This window comes from Chiloscyllium plagiosum, unplaced genomic scaffold, assembly GCF_037043375.1.
Source record: "Chiloscyllium plagiosum isolate Xiang-an unplaced genomic scaffold, Cpla_swu_hap1 HiC_scaffold_9, whole genome shotgun sequence".
Lineage (NCBI taxonomy): Eukaryota > Metazoa > Chordata > Chondrichthyes > Orectolobiformes > Hemiscylliidae > Chiloscyllium > Chiloscyllium plagiosum.
Genome location: NW_028270147.1, coordinates 47,618,639 through 47,643,457, shown reverse-complemented (window position 1 = coordinate 47,643,457; position 24,819 = coordinate 47,618,639). Strand labels below are relative to the sequence as shown.

At 41.4% G+C, this 24,819-nt stretch overlaps 1 protein-coding gene across 1 annotated transcript in view; it reads right to left on the bottom strand.

Moving 5' to 3' along the window:
• Positions 1–24,819, bottom strand: part of faf1 (Fas (TNFRSF6) associated factor 1) — a 414,762-nt gene that overhangs the window by 319,445 nt on the left and 70,498 nt on the right. Inside the window, exon 5 of the mRNA XM_043699221.2 lies at positions 16,128–16,219. Coding sequence (XP_043555156.1) covers positions 16,128–16,219 — 92 coding nt within the window. The remainder of the gene's footprint in view (positions 1–16,127; positions 16,220–24,819) is intronic.

Sequence of the window (24,819 nt, the reverse complement as noted above, 5' to 3'; positions counted from 1 at the left end):
ACATTACATCTATCACTTCTTTATTGACTCAACTGGTTAGATCCTCAAAGAACTCAAGTAAATTTTGTCAAACATAACTTTGCTTTCACAAAACCACACTGACACTGTTTGATTGTGTTAAGCTTTTCTAAATTTGCAAGTATTTCTTCCTTAATTACATTTTCTAGTTTTTCCCCAATAACAAATTTTAGGTTAATTGACCTATAGTTTCTTGCTTTATTTCACCTGGTCTTCTTGAACACAGTGGTCATGTTAACCTTTTTCCTAGAACTATCTCAGAATCCTGCCAATATTTCAACCAAGGCTTCCACTTTCCCTGCAGCCATTTTCTTTAAAACTTTAGGATGCAGGTAATCAGTTTCTGGTGACCTTTCTGCCTTTGGTCTCATTAATTTGTCAATAACTGGTTCAAGAAATCAGCTTACCACCACTTCAAGGGCCGCTAGGGACAGGCAATAAATGCTGTCCAGCAAGCAATGCCCAAATCTCACGAGTGAATAAAAAATAACCTTTATCTTCTGTGATAGAGACTGTTACAAGATCTTTCATACCATTAGCACCTTGCTTATTGTCTGTTTTGTAATGTTTATAGTATCTTAAACAACGAAGACCGATGCAAAATATTGATTGAATTTTCTGTCATTTCCCTGTTCCCTATTATTGACTCTCCAGTTGCATCCTCCAAGGGTCCTACATTTACTTCAGCTATTCACTTTCTTATTATATATGTCCACAGAAGCTGCTGCTGTTTGCTTTTGATTTCTTGCCAATTAATTTCTTACTAAAATTTTCTTGCCCTTTCTTAGCTTTTTAGTCATCTGCTGCTGTCTATGAAAAAAAATCCCAATCCTCTAGCCTGCCCCTAATTTATGGTGCTTTGTATGTTTTAATTGTTAATGGGTGATACATTTTCCTCAGAGTCTTCCTTTCTCATCTGAATAAATTTTTGCTGAGTATTATCAAATATCTGCTTAAATGTCTGCTATTGTACATCCAATGACATTCTTCCATTGTATTTTCCCCAGCCTGCTTTAGAAACTCTTTCTTCATATTACTGCAAGTGCCTTTTTTCTAAGCTGAGGTAACTGGTTTGAGATCAAAGTTGCTCTCCTTCAAACTGAATTTGAAATTCTACCAAGTTGTGATTGTTAGCCACTGGAGGATCCTGAAATCTCTTATTAATCCTATCTCTTAGTTCGAAGATAGCCTATACCAAGTAGTTGTGCAATGTACTGCACTAAGAAACAATCCCTGATGCACTCTACAAATGTGTCCCCCATGGTACCTTTGCCTATTTAATTTGTCTAGTCATTTTGTCAATTAAACTTACTGATGACAATCGTAGCCTCCTTTCATGGCTCAATTATTCCTTGGTCCGAAACTGAGCCAATTCTTCAGAGTCTACAGATGATTCCCATCAATGTCTTTTTTCCATTACTATTCCTCATTTCCACATAATGATCTTCTGTAGTCATATGACAACCCATCACTACATTGTTTAGACTTGCTAGGATAGTGTGCTGGAAATCAAGTCCCACTATTCCTGAAGTATTCATTACAGAAGACAAAAAATTTAAAAAGTTTCCTGATTTTCAGATTCAGGTTGATAAAAAGCATGAACTAAGTTACTGTACTGAACAAGATTCATTATTTATTGCAGATACTTGAATTCTCACTACAGGTAAACAGTTATAAAACATTGGCACATAATGCCACGAATTAAAGCTTTAATCCTCTTTTCAACATCCTTTTACTTGCACACACAACCAGAAAGGGATAGGATAAAATAGGTCATGGATGGACAGAAAAAAATTCTGAAAAGACAGTTCAGTAGTTTTCAATCCCAAGTAATGTTGTTGAGATGATCCTTATCAATCTTCTGCTGGCCAGCGCATCACTTCAGTTGTCTTCCTCTGGATGCTTTCAGAAGTTGGAGAGACACATAAGGTAGCCCGATTTATTTATAACAAGTCGCTGACTGAACAGTTATTAGTCAATGTTTACAACAACTGCTGCAAGCAAGGTAAACGGGTTTTCTGCAGATTAAATGAGTTTTAAAGTTTCTAGAGAGAACACAGACTACTCCCAAGCTGGGAAAGAAATGAACATTTCTCTCTCCCTTGTTTCCAGCTTCAAGCTGTTCAGTTCCTCAAGAACAAATCACAATTATTGGCAGGCAAAAAGGTCTAACATTGACAACTGGTCACTAGTCCATCGACCAATCAACTGCTTACTAGTCCATCGACCAATCAACTGCTTCATTCTGAGAAAAAGCTGCATTGGTACACCACCTCGACTTGAAATGATCTGCAACTCAAAACACCAACTATGTTTGTTCAAACAGTTGTTTACACAATTCCTGGCATGAGTTTCAGGTTATTTGTTTTTCAAAACTGCAGCCATTTTGTCTTACACCGATTTTAAAACAGCTCTTTCTCATTTCAGTCCCCACTGATTAAAAGCACAAAATAAAATACATAGTTCTTAAAGCAGTGAAACCAGCCTTTATTAACAAAGCTACCCCTACTTCCTTTTCTTTTTTTATCTATTCTTCCTCGCTGAATAGTGTTTAATATTGAGTTCCCAATCTTAGTTATTATAGAGATGTGGTTGTAGGGTGACCATCAAGCCATATTCATTTTTTTCTGTTTTTGTCATTAATTCATCCACGTGCTCCATGACATACAAATACTGCGCATTCAGGTAAAGAGTCTTAGAGGTGACCTTTTACTGTTATTACTTCCTCTAGCTCTGATTTCAGCTGCATTCTTCTACCTCTTCCTGTTACATTTTGATTACCATTTGTTTCTTCATTACACTGCACCTCAGCTCTCTCATTTTATCAATTTTTTAAGCTTCCCTTCAACTAAACTCTCCCTAAACCCCCCCTCCCCCCAACCAATTGGTTTACAGCCCTATGTAGAACCTTAGTCATGATTCATCAGGATACTGATTCGACAATGGCTGAAATGAAGCCTGTTTCAATTGCAGCTCACTTTCCTAATAATGGTGCTACTGCTTCATGAACCATAACCCATTCCTGCCACACCAATCTTTGAGCTGCACAGTTACCTCTCAACTTATTTACCTGAAGCCAATTCAGATGTGGCTTAGGAGTGTAACTGGGAATTACCACCACAGTGGTTCCACCTTTAACTTTAGCCTAACCTGCTCATAACCCTTCAGCAGAGCTTCTTTCCTAATCTTATGTTGTTGGTACCTGTGTAGACCAAGACAACTGGATCCTTCCCTTCATATTTGAAGTTTCTCTCCACCCAAAAGAAATGTCCTAAACATTGGTACCACATAAGGAGACTCACTGCCTTTGCTGCAGAGAACACTATATTTCCCCAACTATGTTATCCCCTATTACATTTTTCTCCCCAACTAAATTACGTTCCGGACCACGGTGCTCTGGAGAGTTCACTCATTCACCTTGAAGGCTATGTCCTCATCCACATTGGGAACAAAAACCTTGTACCTTTTAAGAGCTGTGGCTCCTCCAAATCTGAACTGCAGTTCCCGATACCTGTATCGCTTCACAGCCTCCTGCCTCTGATTACAAACCAAATTCAATGCAATTAATCAAAGGGGTGTGATTGCCTCCTGAAACAGTGTCCAGGTGCCTGTAATTCTTCCTGATATGCCAGTGTTGCATTCAGATTCCAGCTAATCAAATCTAATCCAACTACCTCAAATCGCTAACAATTGTTGGAGGTCACTGTGGAAGGCAGCAACTCCCACATATTATAGCTGCAACATATTGCCTGTCCAGCCATCTCTATTCTATTTAACTAAATTGGATGTTAAATATTTTAAAAGTGAAGTTGTTCAGCTGGAATATCATCCTCTGATTTAAACAATGTAAAAGTCAAATTGTTTAGACATTTTTTTAAAAGGTCACATTTCGGGGATCGAATGAGATAGCAAGAATCCAGAGAAAGTATATTCCTGTCAGGGTGAAAGGGAAGGCTGGTAGGTATAAGGAATGCTGGATGACTAAAGAAATTGAGGGTTTGGTTAAGAAAAAGAAGGAAGCAGATGCCAGGTACAGACAGGATAGACTGAGTGAATCCTGAGAGGAAAAGAAAGTAGGAGTATACCTAAGAGGGAAATCAGGAGGGCAAAACAGGGACATGAGATAGCTTTGGCAAATAGAATTAAGGAGAATCCAAAGGGTTTTTACAAATATATTAAGGACAAAGGGTAACTAGGAAGAGAATAGGGCCCTTCAAAGATCAGCAAGGCGACCTTTGTGTGGAACCACAGAAAATGGGGGAGATACTAAATGAATATTTTGCATCAGTATTTACTGTGGAAAAGGATATGGAAGATGGAGGGAAATAGATGGTGACATCTTGCAAAATGTCCAGATTACAGAGGAGGAAGTGCTGGATGTCTTGAAACGGTCAAAGGTGGATAAATCCCCAGGACCTAATCAGGTGTACCCGAGAACTCCGTGGGAAGCTAGAGAAGTGGCAAACGTTTAAGAAGGGTGGTAAGGACAAGCCAGGGAACTATAGACCAGTGAGCCTGACCTTGGTGGTGGGCAAGTTGTTGGAGGGAATCCCGAGGGACAGGATGTACATGTATTTGGAAAGGCAAGGACTGGTTCGGGATAGTCAACATGGCTTTGTGCATGGGATAGCATGTCTCACAAACTTGATTGAGTTTTTTGAAGAAGTAACAAAGAAGATTGATGAGGGCAGAGCAGTAGATGTGATCTATGTGGACTTCAGTAAGGCGCTCGACAAGGTTTCCCATGGGAGACTGATTAGCAAGGTTAGATCTCATGGAATACAGAGAGAACTAGCCATTTGGATACAGAACTGGCTCAAAGGTAGAAGACAGACGGTGGTGGTGGAGGGTTGTTTTTCAGACTGGAGGCCTGTGACCAGTGGAGTGCCACAAGGATCGGTGCTGGGTCCTATACTTTTTGTCATTTACATAAATGATTTGGATGCGAGCATCAGAGGTACAGTTAGTAAGTTTGCAGATGACACCAAAATTGGAGGTGTAGTGGACAGCGAAGAGGGTTACCTCAGATTACAACAGGATCTGGACCAGATGGGCCAATGGGATGAGAAGTGGCAGATGGAGTTTAATTCAGATAAATGCGAGGTGCTGCATTTTGGGAAAGCAAATCTTAGCAGGACTTATACACTTGATGGTAAGGTCCTAGGGAGTGTTGCTGAACAAAGAGACCTTGGAGTGCAGGTTCAAAGCTCCTTGAAAGTGGAGTCACAGGTAGATAGGATAGTGAATAAGGCATTCCTTTGTTCGTCAGAGTATTGAGTACAGGAGTTGGGAGGTCATGTTGCGGCTGTACAGGGCATTGGTTAGGCCACTGTTGGAATATTGCGTGCAATTCTGGTCTCCTTCCTATCGGAAAGATGTTGTTAAACTTGAAAGGGTTCAGAAAAGATTTACAAGGATGTTGCCAGGGTTGGAGGATCTGAGCTACAGGGAGAGGCTGAACAGGCTGGGGCTGTTTTCCCTGGAGCATCGGAGGCTGCGGGGTGACCTTATAGAGGCTTACAAAATTATGAGAGGCGTGGATAGGATAAATAGACAAAGTCTTTTCCCTGGGGTTGGGGAGTCCAGAACTAGAGGGGATAGGTTTAGGGTTCGAGGGGATAGGTTTAGGGTTCGAGGGGATAGGTTTAGGGTTCGAGGGGATAGGTTTAGGGTTCGAGGGGATAGGTTTAGGGTTCGAGGGGATAGGTTTAGGGTTCGAGGGGATAGGTTTAGGGTTCGAGGGGATAGGTTTAGGGTTCGAGGGGATAGGTTTAGGGTTCGAGGGGATAGGTTTAGGGTTCGAGGGGATAGGTTTAGGGTTCGAGGGGATAGGTTTAGGGTTCGAGGGGATAGGTTTAGGGTTCGAGGGGATAGGTTTAGGGTTCGAGGGGATAGGTTTAGGGTTCGAGGGGATAGGTTTAGGGTTCGAGGGGAAAGATATAAAAGAGACCTAAGGGGCAACTTTTTCACGCAGAGGGTGGTACGTGTATGGAATGAGCTGCCAGAGGATGTGGTGGAAGCTGGTACAATTGCAACATTTAAGAGACATTAGGATGGGTATATGAATAGGAAGGGTTTGGAGGCTTACGGGCCGGGTGCTGGCAGGTGGGACGAGATTGGGTTGGGATATCTGGTCGGCATGGACGGGTTGGACCGAAAGGTCTGTTTCCATGCTGTACATCTCTATGACTCTATGACTATAATATGGATACTACTTTTGACGGGCTGAAATTCACGCACAATGAATTATGCTAATTCCATGAATGCTACAGGGGAACTGAGCTCAGGTGAGCTACACATAAAGGGAGGTTGTCACTTGACTCTGACCTGCTGCATCTTAAACTTGCATGCCAAATCTTCCATTTCCCTCAGTTTTCTTTCTTCTACTGTTGTTTTATTTTTCCAGACTAACGTTTTAAGATTTTACTTCCGATAAAAAAATGATCAGACATTTGATCCTTGTACAATCTCACCAATCACTGTAGCCATGAGAAGTCATCCACAACTGCACGGTAATTATAGTGAAGTAAATGCATATAGGCCTATCTTACATAGAAAATAATGATGAGATAAACTTTGTATCACACTAATTATACTAATTATTGTGCTCATTTGATAATGAATTTAAGAAAATCATAGTCACAAAGTGTGGCGCTGGAAAAGCACAGCAGGTCAGGCACCAGCCAAGGAGCAGGAGAGTTGATGTTTCAAGCAAAAGCCCTTCAGCAGGAATTCCTGATGAAGGGCTTATGCCCAAAATGTCAACTCTCCTGCTCTTTGGATGCTGTCTGACCTTTTTTTTTAGATTACTTAGTGTGGAAACAGGCCCTTCGGCCCAACAAGTCCACACCGACCCGCCGAAGCGCAACCCACCCATTCCCGTACATTTACCCCTTTTACCTAACACTACAGGCAATTTAGCATGGCCAATTCACCTGACCTGCACATCTTTGGACTGTGGGAGGAAACCGGAGCACCCGGAGGAAACCCACGCAGACACGGGGAGAACGTGCAAACTCCACACAGTCAGTCGCCTGAGTCGGGAATTGAACCCAGGTCTCTGGCGCTGTGAGGCAGCAGTGCTAACCACTGTGCCACCGTGCCGCCCACCTGCTGTGCTTTTCCAGCACCCCACTTTTTGATTCTGATCTACAGTCCTCACTTTCTTCTTAAGAAATTCATAGCCTAACATTGGTATGAATTGTACATCAAAACACTTAGTAGCACCAAAAAAAATTAATTTCCTCATCATAACATTTATGCACAGGATAATACCTTGACTCTCAAATGTTGATCGGTTATCTGTGAAGAACTAGGGTCGACTTTTGCAGGGTACACATGGAAAATTACAGACTTTTTGGCCAAAATAGGGGGTCGACTTTTACATGAGACAGACTTTTATTCGAATATATATGGTAATTGACCAAACAGAAGAGAACACAGGAAATACCCACCAATCAATTCCTTGCTTTCGATGATGTCACATTTCGGCTCTCTCTCCCATCACCACTGCTCATGTTGGTCTCTTCTATTAGATTTGCAAATGAAGCCAGGGTGTTAAATCGTAACATACAATATTACCAAGGTGTGAGGGGCAAATTGTCTGAGATAGAGTGGAAAAACAAATTCAAAGTTGCGAAAGTACATTGCCAATGGATAGCTGTCTCCACTCTCTCTCCTTTTCTTTCTGAAGCTCCTATCCGCATATGCTCTCATGTTGTTTCACAATTACAGAACCGTCCTCTCTTGTGCTTTATTAGGTGCTGCTAACTGTCTCCCATACCTTTAGAAGCTAGTGACTATCTCTGGGTCTTTCTTTCTCCCAAACCAGACTCTATAAAACCATCCTCAAAAAACTCCAATAGATTCATCAAACATGACTGCCCATCTATATCCTATCAATTCTACATGTCCATAAATCTATATAAACTATGCCTAATCAGATTATTGTCCAAGTGTACATTTCTAATAGATATTATCCATTATAATAGATTCCAGCATTTTTTTCCTCCCCTGGTGTAATGCCAAGAGGTCTTTAGTTCCCCATTTTTTCTCTCTCCCTCCCTTCTAAAATAGTGGTATGACATTTGCTACCCTACAATCTGCAGGAATCATTCCAGAATCTTTAAGAGTTTTGAGAGATGGACACCAATGCATCTATTATCTCCACTGCGATCTTTCTCAACACTCTGGGATGTAGACTATCAAGTCCCAGAAACTTATTCAGCTTCAGTTCTATTAAATGCCTCCGACAGAACTTTCTTAGTGATACTAACTTTCTTCAAATCCTCACTGCCTCTCGTCTCTTTTAATGTTGAATTGTGAGAGTTTCTCATATCTTCCTCAGTGAAGACCAAGTAATTATTTAGCATCACTGTCATCTCTCTATTCCCCAACATAAATTATCCTGACTTGGCCTGTAACAGACTTCAATGTTTCCTTTTTTTAAAAACTTATCAATGGAAGCTTTTACAGCTTGTTTTTATATTTTTGATACATTACATTCATATTCTATTCTTCATCATCTTGTTTGTACTGCATTACTGTATTCTAGTATTCTCTAAATCATCAGAATTATGACAATATCTGGCAACTTCATAAGCCTTTTCTTATAATCATTAATTTCGTTTACCAGCCATGGTTGACTGAATTTTTTTAGGGTTTATGTGCCTTGAAAGAATTACAGCTACTGTAAATTAAGTAATATTTCTTGAAACACTATCCATTGGCAATGTAATGTCATACCTTTCAATTTATTTACCCAATCATCTCAGCCAATTTACCATTCAAACCTTCATAATTTCCTATGTTCAAATTTAACACCCTGGCTTCACTTTTAAATATAATGTAAAATTCTATCTAATAATAATCACTCATTCCTAAAAGGTTCCTTCACAGCAAGATTAATTCGACGATTTATATTACATAATATTAGTTCTATAATAGCCCAGTCTGTGGTTGGATCCTCAATACACTGCTCAATGACCTAATATATATCAGAAACTCATCCTCTGCAACTTTACTGCTCATTGGGTTTAGCCATTTTATATGCAGATTGAAGTCAACCATGATTACTGTATAATCCACGTTACATACGCATCTAACCTTTTTATTAATGTCCCACACTACCATTACGGTTCAATGGCCTATAAATAAGTGTTTGCTGTTCCTTGCATTTTTTAGGAGAAAGTGAGGACTGCAGATGCTGGAGATCAGAGCTGAAAAATGTGTTGCTGGAAAAGCGCAGCAGGTCAGGCAGCAAAGGAGCAGGAGAATCGACGTTTTGGGCATAAGCCCTTCTTCAGGAAAGCTATTTTTTGGCTACACCCAGATTGGGCATTTAGCAATGTGAGATCCCCTTACTAACTTACTAACCCCACCCTTTATGATCAGTGCAGCATCACGTTTTCCTTTTTACCCTCTATAACAACACTAGCAATCTTCTTGTAACTATATTAGTTTTGGTCCTGTTAAGGTACGACTAATCCAGCTTGTACAGGTCTCACCTGCCTCAATGGTTATCCTAATGCCTCAGAAATCTGATGTCCTCCCTCCAATACCAATTCTCCAGCCAGGTGCTGAAACATTCAATTGTCTTATACCAATATTCAAAGGCATCAAGCACTGGGTGCAATCCTGAGATTGCTGCTGAAGGCCCAGCTTTTTAATTTATTTCCAAAATGCCTAAAATCTAATTTCAGGGCCTCATCTAACTTCCTATCTATATTATTTGGTACTAATGCAGACCACTACCTCCAGCTGTTTATGCTCCCTCAATGAGCCTGAGATGAGGGAGGTAACACCATCCTTGAGCCATATTTACTGCCACAAAATCATCAGTCTGATCTCCTTGCATTGCTGCTCTTTGACTCTTCTTTATCCTCTCCTGTACAGATGAGCCACCAATGATGCCATGAACATGGCTCTGGCTTAACTCTCCTAAGGAATCATTACCCTCACCAAATCCAAACAAGTCAAGTAGCAAGATCAACTCAAGGAGATTCATGCACCCGTGTTCTTCTCTTCCACTTTCTGCTGGTCACCCATTTCCTCTTTGCCTGTTGGCTCTTAAACTGCAGTACAACCTTCCTAAATGTACTATCCACCCAGTTCTTTGCCTCACAGCTGCTTCAGCCAGTGCTTACGCTCAGAGATTCAGAGCTCAAGCTGGTAACACTTCCTGCATCTTCTAGGACACGTGGCACACCCATGATTTCCCACATACAAGAGGATGTTGAATCCACTTAGTTGAGCTGTCACATCATGACTTTCAAAGCTATTCACTGAAATTAGAATAAGTAGAATAACTTACCATAAACTCCTCTGCACTTTCGTAACCAAAGAAACAACCAATTATGAAGGCTGAAAAAGGTAAATAAGAAAGGACCACCTCTTTACCCCTCTTCACACACAGTGCAGAGAAGGCCGCTATTCAATTTCAAAAAACCAACATTCTCAGCCACGTTATGACACTGTTCCAGGGCAGTGCGACTCAAACCTGGGCCAGAGACAGACACTACTATTGTACAAGACACCTAAGGCCTCTTCATATAATCCCTGAAAAACAACTGATTCAAGCTTTCGAAAACCATTTTAAGCTAGCTACCTTATTAACTAGCTGTAGGTGCAGCAAGATAGCTTGCAAATCTTTGTTCCAAGATAGAAATAAAGCTTAACTAATCTTAATTTATTTAGTTAAAAGCTAAACTGAAGAAAAAAGTAGACTTCAGAGCCAGCTCTCAGTACAGCCCAAAGTCATCAGTAAATCTGAAAATGCAGCCTCCATATATTCATCCAAGTCAATAACAAATCTGTAGCAGTAGCAGTGGTGGACTCTCCCTCTTTATGGGCATTTAAGCGGGCATTGGATAGGTATATGGAGGATAGTGGGTTAGTATAGGTTAGGTGGGCTTGGATCGGCGCAACATCGAGGGCCAAAGGGCCTGTACTGCGCTGTATTCTTCTATGTTCTATGGTGAAAAGTTGAGATCCACAACACAGATTCCGTACCACAGCTTGTCAGATTAATTTTCTTTGATTCTTTATACCTCTTCCTCCCTCAGTAATTATTAACTAATATCACAAGGTAACTCCAAGTAGAGGCAATCTGCCAGTTGCGAACACATTCCGTTCTGGAGTCAATTCTTAAGTTGATTTCTTTGCAAGTCCGAACACAATACAGAACAATGTGAAGCTGCTATTCCTAAGTACAGGATATGTTTATTCGTTGGATCTTTAAAATAAAACCCCTGTAAAGGATAACGTAAGTACAAGTGTTCACAAATCAGACACTGGTAAATCGAGAACGCCCTGTACTTTCATTTTTGCTAATGGTCTCGTGTTGCAGCTGACCAAATTACATTGGGAAGACAGTTTAACTCCATCCACAAACACTGTCTTATCTACAATATTCACAATCTTCTCAGAAATTTCAACTAGATTAGTCAGGTATGGCATATCATTCATTTTACTATGCATTAGTTTTAAATTTCATGTTTGTCCATGTGCTCTGATACACCATCTGTGATAATAGATTACAGCAACTTTCTCACAACTGACCAGTCTGTATTTTACTGGCTATTCACTCATTTTAAATTAAGGAGTGACAGTGGCAATTATTCAAAGGCACAATTCTTCCATCTGGAGTGTTCTAGAAAATTATTGAAGCTGCAATTTCTTCACAAGTTCCCTTAAAAGCCCCGCAGTCAAAATCATAAAAGCACATTTGCTTCCAATGTTATTTTTTTCAAGTTTACATCAGATTCAAAAATTTGCTCCTTTTGACTTACTTTTAGATTCCCTTGATATTTCATTATTATTCTTTTGGAAAATAGATATAAAGTATTCCCTTAAGAAGTATTTCATTTTCTTCTGGTCCAGCATAGTTTCTCCCATATCTAACATTACTGGGCCACAGATTTCCCTCTATCACAATCATTTTTGGCTAGTTTTAGTAAACCTTCTAAGCTTTTTCATATCCACATTATGAAGCTCGTGACTTTATTTATATCCCTTGAATGCTTCCACACAGCTCTCCCAGTTAGTTGGATTTTCATTTTCCCTTAAATTTATAGCAGCATATACTTTTAGCTTGATAAAATTTCTGATCTCATTTATTGGCCATGGTTGCTTAACTATCTAACTGGAGCTTTTGGTTTTTGAGGGTTATTTGTTAATATCAGTTTATGACTTTCTAAAGCATAGCTGCAAATTTACAACATATGTTCATTATTTCACTGGACCAGAGTTTCCTGAGAAAACAGGCATTCATTACCTATTCCTATTGTCCTCAAGAACAGTGCATGAAGTTAACTTCAACATTACATACAGTGCAGGCAGACCCTGTACTGTTAGAAAAGGAGTTCAAGATTTTGACACAGCAGTGAGGGAACAAAAATATAGTGCCAAGTCAGCATTGATGGGAAGGTTGGAAGGGAACTTAGAGATGGTGGCATCCCCATACTGCCCTACTAGAGATCACAAGTTAATGAAGTACTACTGAAAAAAGTTTGATTTGCTGCTTCTTGCATACCAAATACACTGCTGTACTGTGCCCAATAGTAAAGTAATTAAATGTTGAAGGTGCTTAAATATTAGAATTTTATTTGTCTCTTTTTTTGTGTCTTTGTCCCTTGCTTCCACACAGCCATAAAAATTCTACTACAATGAACTTAGAAGGTGGTTGTAGTCACATCTAAAATAGACAGTAGCTAACTAAACTGCGATGACCATTAACAATTTGCAAGATGTTATGGACCAGACCATTCAAAACATTTCAAGGAGATAGTCTGGATCCTAATTTTCATCTTATTTCAAGGCAAGTGTGTGTTGCTACAATCCAGGTGTGATTCATTTGGTCAAACCACTAGGCTTTAAGCAAAACACACTTTATTTTTACACCATAGTTAAAATACAAACAAAAAAGAATTGGCAAAATAATATATAATACTTAACTTCCACTAATCAACTACTGAAATATAGCACCACTCCATAATTAAACCCTTGGCAAAGGCAAATTCAGATTTCTCACACTTGCTATCTCACCCAGTCCAGGAGAAGGAACACCAACAGAATGAATGTAACAGCAGAGAGAGAACTCAAGCTTTCTGCGACAATATTCTGCTTTTCTAACGCAGTATGTAGATTGTCCAACCAGAGGGGAGGCCATATTGGATTTGGTACTCGGTAATGAACCGGGACAAGTGGTGGGCTTGTTAGTGGGTGAACATTTTGGTGATGGTGACCACAATTCTGTGACTTTCACCTTGGTTATGGAGAGAGATAGGTGCGCACAACAAGGTAGATTTTATAATTGGGGGAAGGGAAATTACGATGCTGTAAGGCAGGATTTGAGGAGCAGACGTTGGGAGCATAGGCTGTCAGGGAAGGATGTGGTGGAAAGGTGGAACTTTTTCAAAGAGCAGATACGACGTGTCCATGATATGTATGTACCTATCAGGCAGGAAAGAAATGGTCGTGTGAGGGAGCCTTGGTTGACGAGAGAGGTTGAATGTCTGGTAAAGAGGAAGAAGGAGGCATACATAAGGTTGAGGAAACAGGATTCAGACAGAGCAGTGGAGGGATACAGGATAGCCAGAAGGGACCTGAAGAAAGGGATTAGGAGAGCTAAGAGAGGGCATGAAAAATCGTTGGCGGATAGGATCAAGGATAACCCCAAGGCATTTTATGCGTATGTGAGAAACCTGAGAATGACGAGAACGAGGGTAGGTCCGATCAAGGACAGTAGTGGGAGACTGTGTATTGAGTCGGAAGAGATAGGAGAGGTCTTGAACAAGTACTTCTCTTCAGTATTTACAAACGAGAGGGACCGTATTGTAGAAGAGGAGAGTGTGAAATGGACTGGTAAGCTAGAAGAGATACCTGTTAGGAAGGAAGATGTGTTGGACATTTTGAACAACTTGAGGATAGACAAGTCCCCCGGGCCTGACGGGATATATCCTAGGATTATGTGGGAAGCAAGAGAGGAAATTGCAGTACCGTTGGCAATGATCTTCTCGTCTTCACTGGCAACGGGGGTGGTACCAGGGGACTGGAGAGTAGCGAATGTTGTGCCCCTGTTCAAAAAAGGGAATAGGGATAACCCCGGGAATTACAGGCCTGTTAGTCTTACTTCTGTGGTAGGCAAAGTAATGGAAAGGGTACTGAGGGATAGGATTTATGAGTATCTGGAAAGACATTGCTTGATTAGGGACAGCCAGCACGGATTTGTGAAGGGTAGGTCTTGCCTTACAAGTCTTATTGAATTCTTCGAGGAGGTGACCAAGCATGTGGATGAGGGTAGAGCAGTGGATGTAGTGTACATGGATTTTAGTGAGGCATTTGATAAGGTTCCCCATGGTAGGCTTATGCGGAAAGTCAGGAGGCATGGGATAGAGGGAAATTTGGCCAATTGGATAGAAAACTGGCTAACCGGTCGAAGGCAGAGAGTGGTGGTAGATGGTAAATATTCAGCCTGGAGCCCAGTTACAAGTGGAGTTCCGCAGGGATCAGTTCTGGGTCCTCTGCTGTTTGTAATTTTTATTAATGACTTAGATGAGGGAGTCGAAGGGTGGGTCAGTAAATTTGCAAATGATACGAAGATAGGTGGAGTTGTGGACAGTGAGGAGGGCTGTTGTCGGCTGCAGAGGGACTTAGATATGATGCAGAGCTGGGCTGAGGAGTGGCAGATGGAGTTCAACCCTGCCAAGTGTGAGGTTGTCCATTTTGGAAGAACAAATAAGAATGCGGAATACAGGGTTAATGGTAGGGTTCTTAGTCAGGTGGAGGAACAGAGGGATCTTGGGGTCTATGTACATAGATCTTTGAAGGTTGCCACTCAGGTGGATAGAGTTTGTAAGAAGGCCTATGGTGTATTCGCGTTCATTAGCAGAGGGATTGAATTCAAGAGTCGTGAAGTGATGTTGCAGCTGTACAGGACTTTGGTTAGGCCACAGTTGGAGTACTGTGTGCAGTTCTGGTCGCCTCACTTTAGGAAAGATGTGGAAGCTTTGGAGAGGGTGCAGAGAAGATTTACCAGGATGTTGCCTGGAATGGAGAGGAAGTCGTACGAGGATAGGTTCAGAGTTCTCGGCCTTTTCTCGTTGGAACGGCGAAGGATGAGGGGTGACTTGATAGAGGTTTATAAGATGATCAGAGGAATAGATAGAGTAGACAGTCAGAAACTTTTTCCCCGGGTACAACAGAGTGTTACAAGGGGACATAAATTTAAGGTGAAGGGTGGAAGGTATAGGGGAGATGTCAGGGGTGGGTTCTTTACCCAGAGAGTGGTGGGGGCATGGAATGCGCTGCCCGTGGGAGTGGTAGAGTCGGAATCATTGGCGACCTTTAAGCGGCATTTGGATAGGTACATGGATGGGTACTTAATCTAGGTTAGAAGTTCGGCACAACATCGTGGGCCGAAGGGCCTGTTGTGTGCTGTATTGTTCTATGTTCTAATATCTAGCAGGTTCCATTTTAAAACCCCAAATTTCAACAACTGAAAGCAAAACTAAAAGCTCGAGTCTGTATGAGCCTGACTCTGCCCAGTCATGTTTCTTTTTACTTCTAAGAAAACCCAAAGCTATTTACTCTGCTTTCCATGGTGCAGACACCTTGGCACCAGGTTTACCGCACACCTCTTCAATCCAACAGGACAGAGACAAATTCCTCTTAAAGGCACATCTCGTTACAAAGATCAATTTCAAAGTCACAGTTATCATGTCCTAATTGACCATTTATTTCAGGCAAAACCAGCCATGTTGGTTCTATGATTAACTACTTCCATACAAATTCTCAAAAAGATTGATTGGGGTGAAAATATGACTAACAACTTGCAGTATTGTTGCTTATTATCCATTTCACTATCAACCAAAGTAAACCTAGAACTCTGTTAACAATCATATAATCTTGAATGCAACTGAAGCAATCCCATTTGTAAAAGTATTTCAGAAATGACTTCTATGTATTAAAACCTACGAATCTGTCCAAAATTGATAACTACTTACTAATTACAGAGACACCTTTAACTTTTCTTTCTATCAAGGTATTTAAAAGGCATAAAACAAAAAGTCGTTTAAATTTGAAAATTAAATCCAACAACATAAACTTACACTGTCGCTTACATCTGTTGACTTCCAACCTTTTAACTGCATTTGAGATATAGGAAGTTGTAACTCATTTTCTAAAATTTGCTTGATTGCACCTGTAAGATTAAAAACATTCTATATTAATTCCTCCAAAAATATCAAATATTACAATTCAGTTGTAAGTACTGTTTCAAGGCTCAAAATTTTCCAAATAACAAACAAATTAAGATAATATCTATAAAACTCTTGCTAAATAGAAAATGTCTGAACACACCTCACAGACACATAGCAGTGAAAAGCATAACACAGAAAAAGAGAAAGAAATATTAAATGGGATGACCAGAAGCTTGGTATCAGACCTTGATGAGTGATGAGTTTTGGTAGGGTCAAAAGATGAAGAAGTGAAATGGTTACAAGAACTGGAAAGCAAATTCAAAATCTCATAGTCCAGAGGGTGGAACACAGAGCCATAAATGGTGTATGAAAGAAAAGAGAGAGATGCACAAACAATGAATAGTGAAAGAAACTAGAAGTTTAGGAGAAAGATAGCCACAATGGAAGATGACAGAGAAATGGGATGGGAAGGTCTATGGAACATAAGGACATAAAACACAGGAGGCAGAAGTCGGTCATTTGGTCCATCGAGTCTACTCTGCCATTGAACGAGATCCTGGCTAATCAGAGACTCCATTTTCCTGCCTTTTCTGCTTAAACCTTGATTCCCCCTTACTGATTAGAAATCTCTCTCTCAACCTCAAACATGCTTACCAATCAGACTTAATAGCACTCTGCAGTAAAACATTCCACAGACTGACCACTCTCAAAAGAAAAACGTATTCCTCATCTGTCTTCAATGTGCGATCCCTTCCTCTGATATTATTCCCTCTGGTCCTAGACTTCCAACAGGGGGAACAGCCACTTCACATTTCCCCTGTCAACCCCCCCAAGATGCTTATATCTTTCGATCATGTTTGCTCTCACTCTTCTAAACTCCAATGGGTACAAATCAAAGTCATTCAACCGCTCAAAAGAAAATTCCTCCAAACCCAGAATCAAATTGCGCAAACATTTTCTTGGCTGCCTCCAATGACAGTGTATCTTTATTTGATAAGGGATCTAAAACTGTACCCAGTATTCAAGATGTGTTCTGACCAGTGCCTTGTATAATTCTGGGGCAAGACCATCTTATTTTAATACCCCATTCCCTTTGAAATAAAGGCCAACATTCTACTTGCCTGTCCTATTCGCTTTGCTAGATTTTTGTGATGCATTCACGAGAACCCCAAAATTCCTATCTGTGGAAGCTATGTGCAATCTTACTACATTTAATATTTAACTCTGCTAATCTTCCTGCCAAAGTGCATAACCTCACATTTTTTCACACACTATTCCATCTGCTTTGTTTTTGCCTACTCGCTTAACCTGACTATATCTCTTTGAACACTTCCTGTGTCATCCTCACTATTTGCCTTCCCACCTATTCTGGTGTGATCTGCAAACCTGGAAATAGTACATTCGCTTCCATTATCCAAGTTATTATAACATTCTGTAAATAATTGTGATCTTAGCACTGACCCCTTAGTTATTGCTTGGCATCCGAAAAATGCTCCCTTTCCCCAACTCTCTATCTTTTATCAGCCAAACCTCTAACCCACCAACACCATGGGCTCTTATTTTATTAAGTACTGGTAAAATCGAACTTGGCATAGGAATAGAATATGAGCAGAAGATAAAAACATGCATAAAATTGCATGTGGCAGTCAGCTGACAGATTGAGATAGCAATGTAAAGTTGATTTTAGCCAACTGAGTCTTCAGTGATGGTTGTAGTAAATATGCTGAAAACACAATAAAATCATGAAAAGTACAACAGGTAAGCCCACACAAAAAGGAAGTTAGAGCATGCAATAAGTCCATGCAATAAGAGGAGCAACTTCTTCTTTAAAGAAGTTGTCTTTGGAATTCTCTTCTCTGGTTAGCAGTGAAGGCTGATTACTTATTTAAATCAGGGCTAATTTTGACTGAAAATCGGTTCAAAGTTTATTTGGTTGTCATGAAATGGGAGGATTTTGGAGCAGGTAGGCAAGCGGATTTTGAGCCCACAATCCAATTAGCCATGATCTTTAGAATGGCAGAGCAGGCTTGAGGTGCCGTATATTCTACTCTAGCTCCTATTTCTTATGCCTTGAAGTTAACAGCTGTGGTCTTTGTAAAGCTGAAAATATGATGGTTGAACATCCAAAATTTGAACCGAGTGATTCAACCTGAAAAACAGAGTGAAGAAGGTAACGAGGGTGAAACATGACAGATTCAATCTTCCCAACATTCGGTTTAAAGAGATTATAGCTCATTTGAGACTTGACGCTGGATGAAGTAGACCAACATGGAGGAAGAAGTTTAAGGGTAGCTTCGGGGCATCGTCAGCTAATTCCCTAACCTGGCCCTGTATATGCAAATGTTACCAAATGGAAGGATTCAGATGAGGAAGAAATGGCCAAGAATGGTTTCTTAGGAACTCTGGAGATAATGATATGTAACATGAAAGAGAAACTAGGGTTGGAAATATTCTAACAATAGAATATCAAAAAATGAAGCTAAGTTGTTGGACTGGGTTCTGGCATGGGCAGTCAGACCACAGGTGGAAACTCCTGCAGATAGCTACTGCAGTGTAATGTTCATGTGTAATTTGTTTGCGTGTGTGTAATGGCTATCCTTTTAACTATGTCTTATTTCTGCAAAATAATACAATTATTTTTCTTTTTATTCTCCTTTTTGTATCTAAGATTGATACCTAAGATGGCACTATAAGAGGTGACATTACAAAGCTTTTCACTCCTGGACGGTTGTACTTGAGTACATGTAGTAATAAAGGATATTCTATTTCTCTTGTGTGAATAGATTTTCTTTTGCTATATTTTAACATAAGCAACCAAAAGATCAAGAGTCATCGAGACTTGAAACATTAGCTTGTTCTCTATTCATGGATGCTGCCTGACCCGCTTGATTTTTTAATTAATTTTGCCTCATACTGCACTATTGTGCTTCAAAATTAGGATGTTGTAGCCTGAAATTTCATCAAGCATTGCAACATTAGGTTTAATGTTGTTTTACTATAACACCTGACCCGAGTGGTACCATTTCAGTGTCGTCTCTCCAACTTGGACTTTGGGGGTCATGTGGCCAGGAATAAGCAAATGACAATCCTCCCGTGCACATGCCAGTATTTATTGGTCATCCCTCGTTGCCCTTGAGAACATAATAGTGAGCCACCTTCTTGAATTGCTACAGTCCATGTAGTCCAGACTGTTTATTCTGGAACCGAACTCCAGTTTTAATTATGGGAATCAATGCTTTGCTTAAAGCTGTTTCTCTAAAAAGGTATAATTTTCGTAAACAGAGCTGCAACTTTAAGTGAAGACTGTTAGTGCAAGAATATACCACAAAGTTGAAAATAAAAATCTTAACCAAATTAAAAGTGATAAGATTCATTTATCATATATAACTTGCTACAAAAATACTCTTGATGACACAGTCATGCTTTTACAAGAGAACGACTACAGAAAAAATGTGTGCATATTATCAAAGGGTTTTCCGGATTGTCCTTTAAGAGCATCTTTAATGTTGGAAATACTTTTTAGTGGGGGAGAAGAGAGGTGGGTGGAGCCTGAATAAAGAGAGCTATTTTCTCTCACCAGTTGCTGTAAGCTGTTGCCTTTACACCAATTTCCCTGTTCCTCTTTAGCGGAAGAATATGGAGAAAGGAGATTTAAGAAAAAAAAAGTCTTGGCAGCCAAAGTAACATCTCAACAAATAACATCTCTATGGGCTGATGCCATTGAACTGATTTTCTCAGTTTTTCTTCCCTCTAACCTAAAAAACATTTTTTTGTGTGGTTGTGTCAATCCATGTGTGTGTATAGGGAATTTAAAAATGAGTTTTAAATAAAAGACTCTGATGTTGACAAATGGTAGTTACTTATTTATAAGTATAAACGTATTTCTAATAAACAGTAGTTCTCATTAAGTACAAGAACCTGGTCAGTGTTTTCTGTGAATTCCATCAGACAGGTAAATCAGGGCATTTGCATGCTTTTGTGGCAACCCAAGAACGGTAGTACTTGAGAATCAGCACACTTTCCCATATTGTTATGGCTATTGAACATCATATTTCTTCATATCCAAGGAAACACCTCAGAGATCAAAAACCCTTGGGTCAATTTTGGAAATTCCTTTTTTTGCTGACCAGACAAGCTCCAGGAAACTTGAATGACAATAGATGCAAGTATCATCTCGAAGTTAACTTTTTGTAGGCAATTATTGTTTTTGTATACTTGCTGCAGATTGTTAATGTGCATGCTGCAACATTCAGCCAGTAAAGGACTGGCATAGGCTATGTGTAACCAAGTCTAGGATTTACATGTCCAATCCCAAGAAAACAGGGGTGCTGCTGGCAGTAATGTTTGTCCTTATTGGCACTCTGGGCACTGACCCACCAACGTAGCTATGTCAGCATCCAAACTTGGTCACCAGACATAACTTCTTGCTAACGTCTTCCATTTTGGAAACCCTGGATGACCCTGGTGGAGTTCATCCAGCACTGGCAATGACCTTGATTCAAGACCATCAATCACTCCTGTTCCCTAAAATCTCATGCTGTCCTCTATGGTGATCTTGCCGGATCCAGAAAAGTTTAAATTCTGGTTGTAATGGACTTTCCCATTTCCCCCATTATGACTAGCAGTTTTAGTTTTGCCAGGGTAGGATCATTTTGTACCGAGAGTCAGATATTGTCAGCAGTTACCAGAAGCGTGTCCAGAAAGTTGAAAATCAGAACAAACGCTTCCAGGTCAAGGCATCCGTATTTGCCACCTGAAGTGCGTTCTAACTTGTAATGGTATGCACTGAGAATAAGGGCCCACCACTGAATTCAACCAAAAGCTACAGGCAGCGCAGCCTTGTCTTCATTAAGCAGCCCTAGCAGGTATTTGTGGTCCATTATGAAGACACATTTATGTAAAGGTATTGTTGGCACTTTTTCACACCTAAGATGATTGCCAAACCTTCTTTCTATATCTGGGCATATTTGCAATAAGCATCAACCAAAATCTGGGGAGCATACACTATCGGGCATTCTTTCTCCATGAGGGCCATTGGTGAGCCAAAATGATCCCGACACTGTATGGGGAGGCATTGCATGGCATGGCAGCACCAGCTCTCATTTGGATTGTAATGGGCCAACATCTTAGATGATGATACTTGCTTTTTCACTTCTCTAAAGGCTGTTTCTGGTTATGCAACCAGTTCAAAGACCAACCCATTTTCAATAGCAGGTGTAAGAGTGCCAAGATGGAGGCCAGGTTACATCTGAATTTCCCATAATAATTCACCAACCCAAAGGAAAGACCTAAACTTTGGTGCAGGCATGGGAGCTGGGGCTTCTTCGACTGCCCTCACTTTACCTTCTAACAAATGTAATCCGGTTTTGTCAACGCTGTAGCCCAAATAAGTCACTTGGGTTGCTTGGAACACACATATTTCCCTCTAAGGCATATGACCACCTGGGAAAAACATTTAAGTACGATGTCTAAGTTCTCAAAGTGTTTTTTAATCGGTCTCTCACAGTTACTAGCACATCATCTAGATAAATGGCAACCTAGGGTAGCCCTTGTAAAATGTTCTCCAAAATCTACTGGAAAAGGGCAGAGGCTGATGACACCCCAAATGGCAGTCTTGCGTAGTGGCGCAAATCCTTGTGGGTAGTAATTGTGGCATACTTCCAGGAATCCTCATCCAGTTGCAATAGCAGATACATGTGACTCATGTCCAGCTTTGTGATGGACATCCCACCCTCCCCAGCAAATGGGCCGAGGTGAGCCTTGCAAAAATTGCAGGATTGCTCCTTCAGCAACATGCAAAATGGCCTTGGCCCCTTTCATTGTCCCTAGCCATTCCTGATAATCTTCTCGGTATTTAACTGGGACTTCGCTCAGGCAATCATTTTCTAACCAAAAATGTTGATCCAATGGTGAATCTTTCTCAACCAATTCTGTCCCAATAGGCTTGGACCTAAGCTTCTTACGAGAATCAGTAGCAACTGTACCAATATCTTCCCACAGGAAGCCGGAACCAAAGTTGTATCCTTAATCTGTAATTGTCCTTCAGTGTACATTCTCAGTCTGGCAGAGGTCTTGCACAAACTTAAGGGTTGGAGTCCAGAGAAAATCTCGTTAAAGACTGGTTCTGCAAACACTGATACAGTTGCACCAGTATCAACCTCCATGAGAAACAGGTGACCATTTAACGAGATATTTATTTTAATTAGTTCTGATGTGGATATTGCTAAGTGATTTGACTGCTCCAACCGACATGTAGGTGAACTTTCCAGGGCCTATGAATTCTGTTACTCAAGTCAGACCTCAGATGACTCCTTTGCTGTCTCGAGTGTGCATACCAGCAGCAACTACAAATGGCTGGCCAGCCCGGATCCTGAAGAACTTTTTAGGCATTTGGCCGAGACTCAGCTTTGTTTTGGCGTTTTGCTGTAGACTGACTTCGGATTCCTCTGCTCATAATATGCCCTGCTTGCAGCTCTGTGGTGTTCCTCTTAGTTAGACAGGGGAGGGAGACCACATCCATTGGGATGCTCTGGAGCTGCTCTGGAGCTCCCATGCTCCACTTGCTGCATTTTGTAATGACAAAGCCAATTGCAGTGTCAGTTTGAAGTCCAGTTGGACTTCAGCTCATGGGCGCATTTGCATGGATATGTCATTAATCCAACATATCAAAGGGGGTCTCAGCATCTCATTCAGGGTTAACCCAAAACCACATATCTCTGCCAGACTTCTTAATCTCATCACAAATCCAGTTGTGGATTCCCTTGATTCTCAAACAGTTAAATAAAACAGATAGCATCTCAGAATTACAGGAAGTTTGAGGTCATAAAATTCCTGAACTAAATCTGTCAACTCTTGAAAGATTATAGTATCTGGTGCCTGCGGGAAGGTAAAGCTTGTAATAGCTGAAACACTGCAAGTCCCCAAGCAGTCAGAAGGGTAACCCGTTGCTTTTCATCTGCCCAGAAAAAATATTGCGTTCTTTCCACATACTGGGCCCAGTCTACCACGGCAGGATCAAATGAGCCAAGATCCCCAAATTGAGGTATGATGCCAGGAATCTGGATTAGTGGTGCTGGAAGAGCACAGGAGTTCAGGCAGCATCCAAGGAGCTTCGACATCAACGTTTCGGACAAACGCCCTTCATCATAAATAAAGGCAGTGAGCCTGAAGTGTGGAGAGATAAGCTAGAGGAGGGTGGGGGTGGGGAGAAAGTAGCATAGAGTACAATAGGTGAGTGGGAGAGGGGATGAAGGTGATAGGTCAGGGAGGAGAGGGTGGAGTGGATAGGTGGAAAAGGAGATAGGCAGGTAGGACAAGTCCGGTAAAGTCATGGGGACAGTGCTGAGCTGGAAGTTTAGAACTAGGGTTAGGTGGACGAAGGGGAAATGAGGAAACTGTTGAAGTCCACATTGATGCCCTGGGGTTGGAGTGTTCCGAGGCAGAAGATGAGGCGTTCTTCCTCCAGGCGTCTGGTGGTGAGGGAGCGGCGGTGAAGGAGGCCCAGGACCTCCATGTCCTCGGCAGAGTGGGAGGGGGAGTTGAAATGTTGGGCCACGGGGCGGTGTGGTTGATTGGTGCGGGTGTCTCGGAGATGTTCCCTAAAGCGCTCTGCTAGGAGGCGCCCAGTCTCCCCAATGTAGAGGAGACTGCATTGGGAGCAACAGATACAATAAATGATATTAGTGGATGTGCAAGTAAAACTTTGATGGATGTGGAAGGCTCCTTTAGGGCCTTGGAAAGAGGTGAGGGAGGAGGTGTGGGCGCAGGTTTTACAGTTCCTGCGGTGGCAGGGGAAAGTGTCAGGATGGGAGAGTGGGTTGTAGGGGAGCGTGGACCTGACCAGGTAGTCACAGAGGGAACGGTCTTTGCGGAAGGCAGAAAGGGGTGGGAAGGGAAATATATCCCTGTAGTGGGGTCTGTTTGGAGGTGGCGGAAATGTCGGCAGATGATTTGGTTTATGCAAAGGTTGGTAGGGTGGAAGGTGAGCACCAGGGGCGTTCTGTCCTTGTTATGGTTGGAGGGGTGGGGTCTGAGGGCGGAGGTGCGGGATGTAGGCGAGATGCGTTGGAGGGCATCTTTAACCACGTGGGAAGGGAAATTGCAGTCTCTAAAGAAGGAGGCCATGTGGTGTGTTCTGTGGTGGAACTGGTCCTTCTGGGAGCAGATACGGCGGAGGCGGAGAAATTGGGAATACGGGATGGCATTTTTGCAAGAGGTAGGGTGGAAGAGGTGTAATCCAGGTAGCTGTGGGAGTCGGTAGGTTTGTAAAAAACATCGGTGTCAAGTCGGTGTTCATTAATGGAGATGGAGAGGTCCAGGAAGGGGAGGGAGGTGTCAGAGATGGTCCAGGTAAATTTAAGATCAGGGTGGAATGTGTTGGTGAAGTTGATGAATTGCTCAACCTCCTCACGGGAGCACGAGGTGACGCCAATGCAGTCATTAATGTAGGGGAGGAAGAGGTGGGGAGTGGTGTCGGTGTAATTACGGAAGATCAACTGCTCTACGTAGCCAACAAAGAGACAGGCATAGCTGGGGCCCATACGTGTGCCCATGGCTCCCTCTTTGGTCTGGAGGAAGTGGGAGGATTCAAAGGAAAAATTGT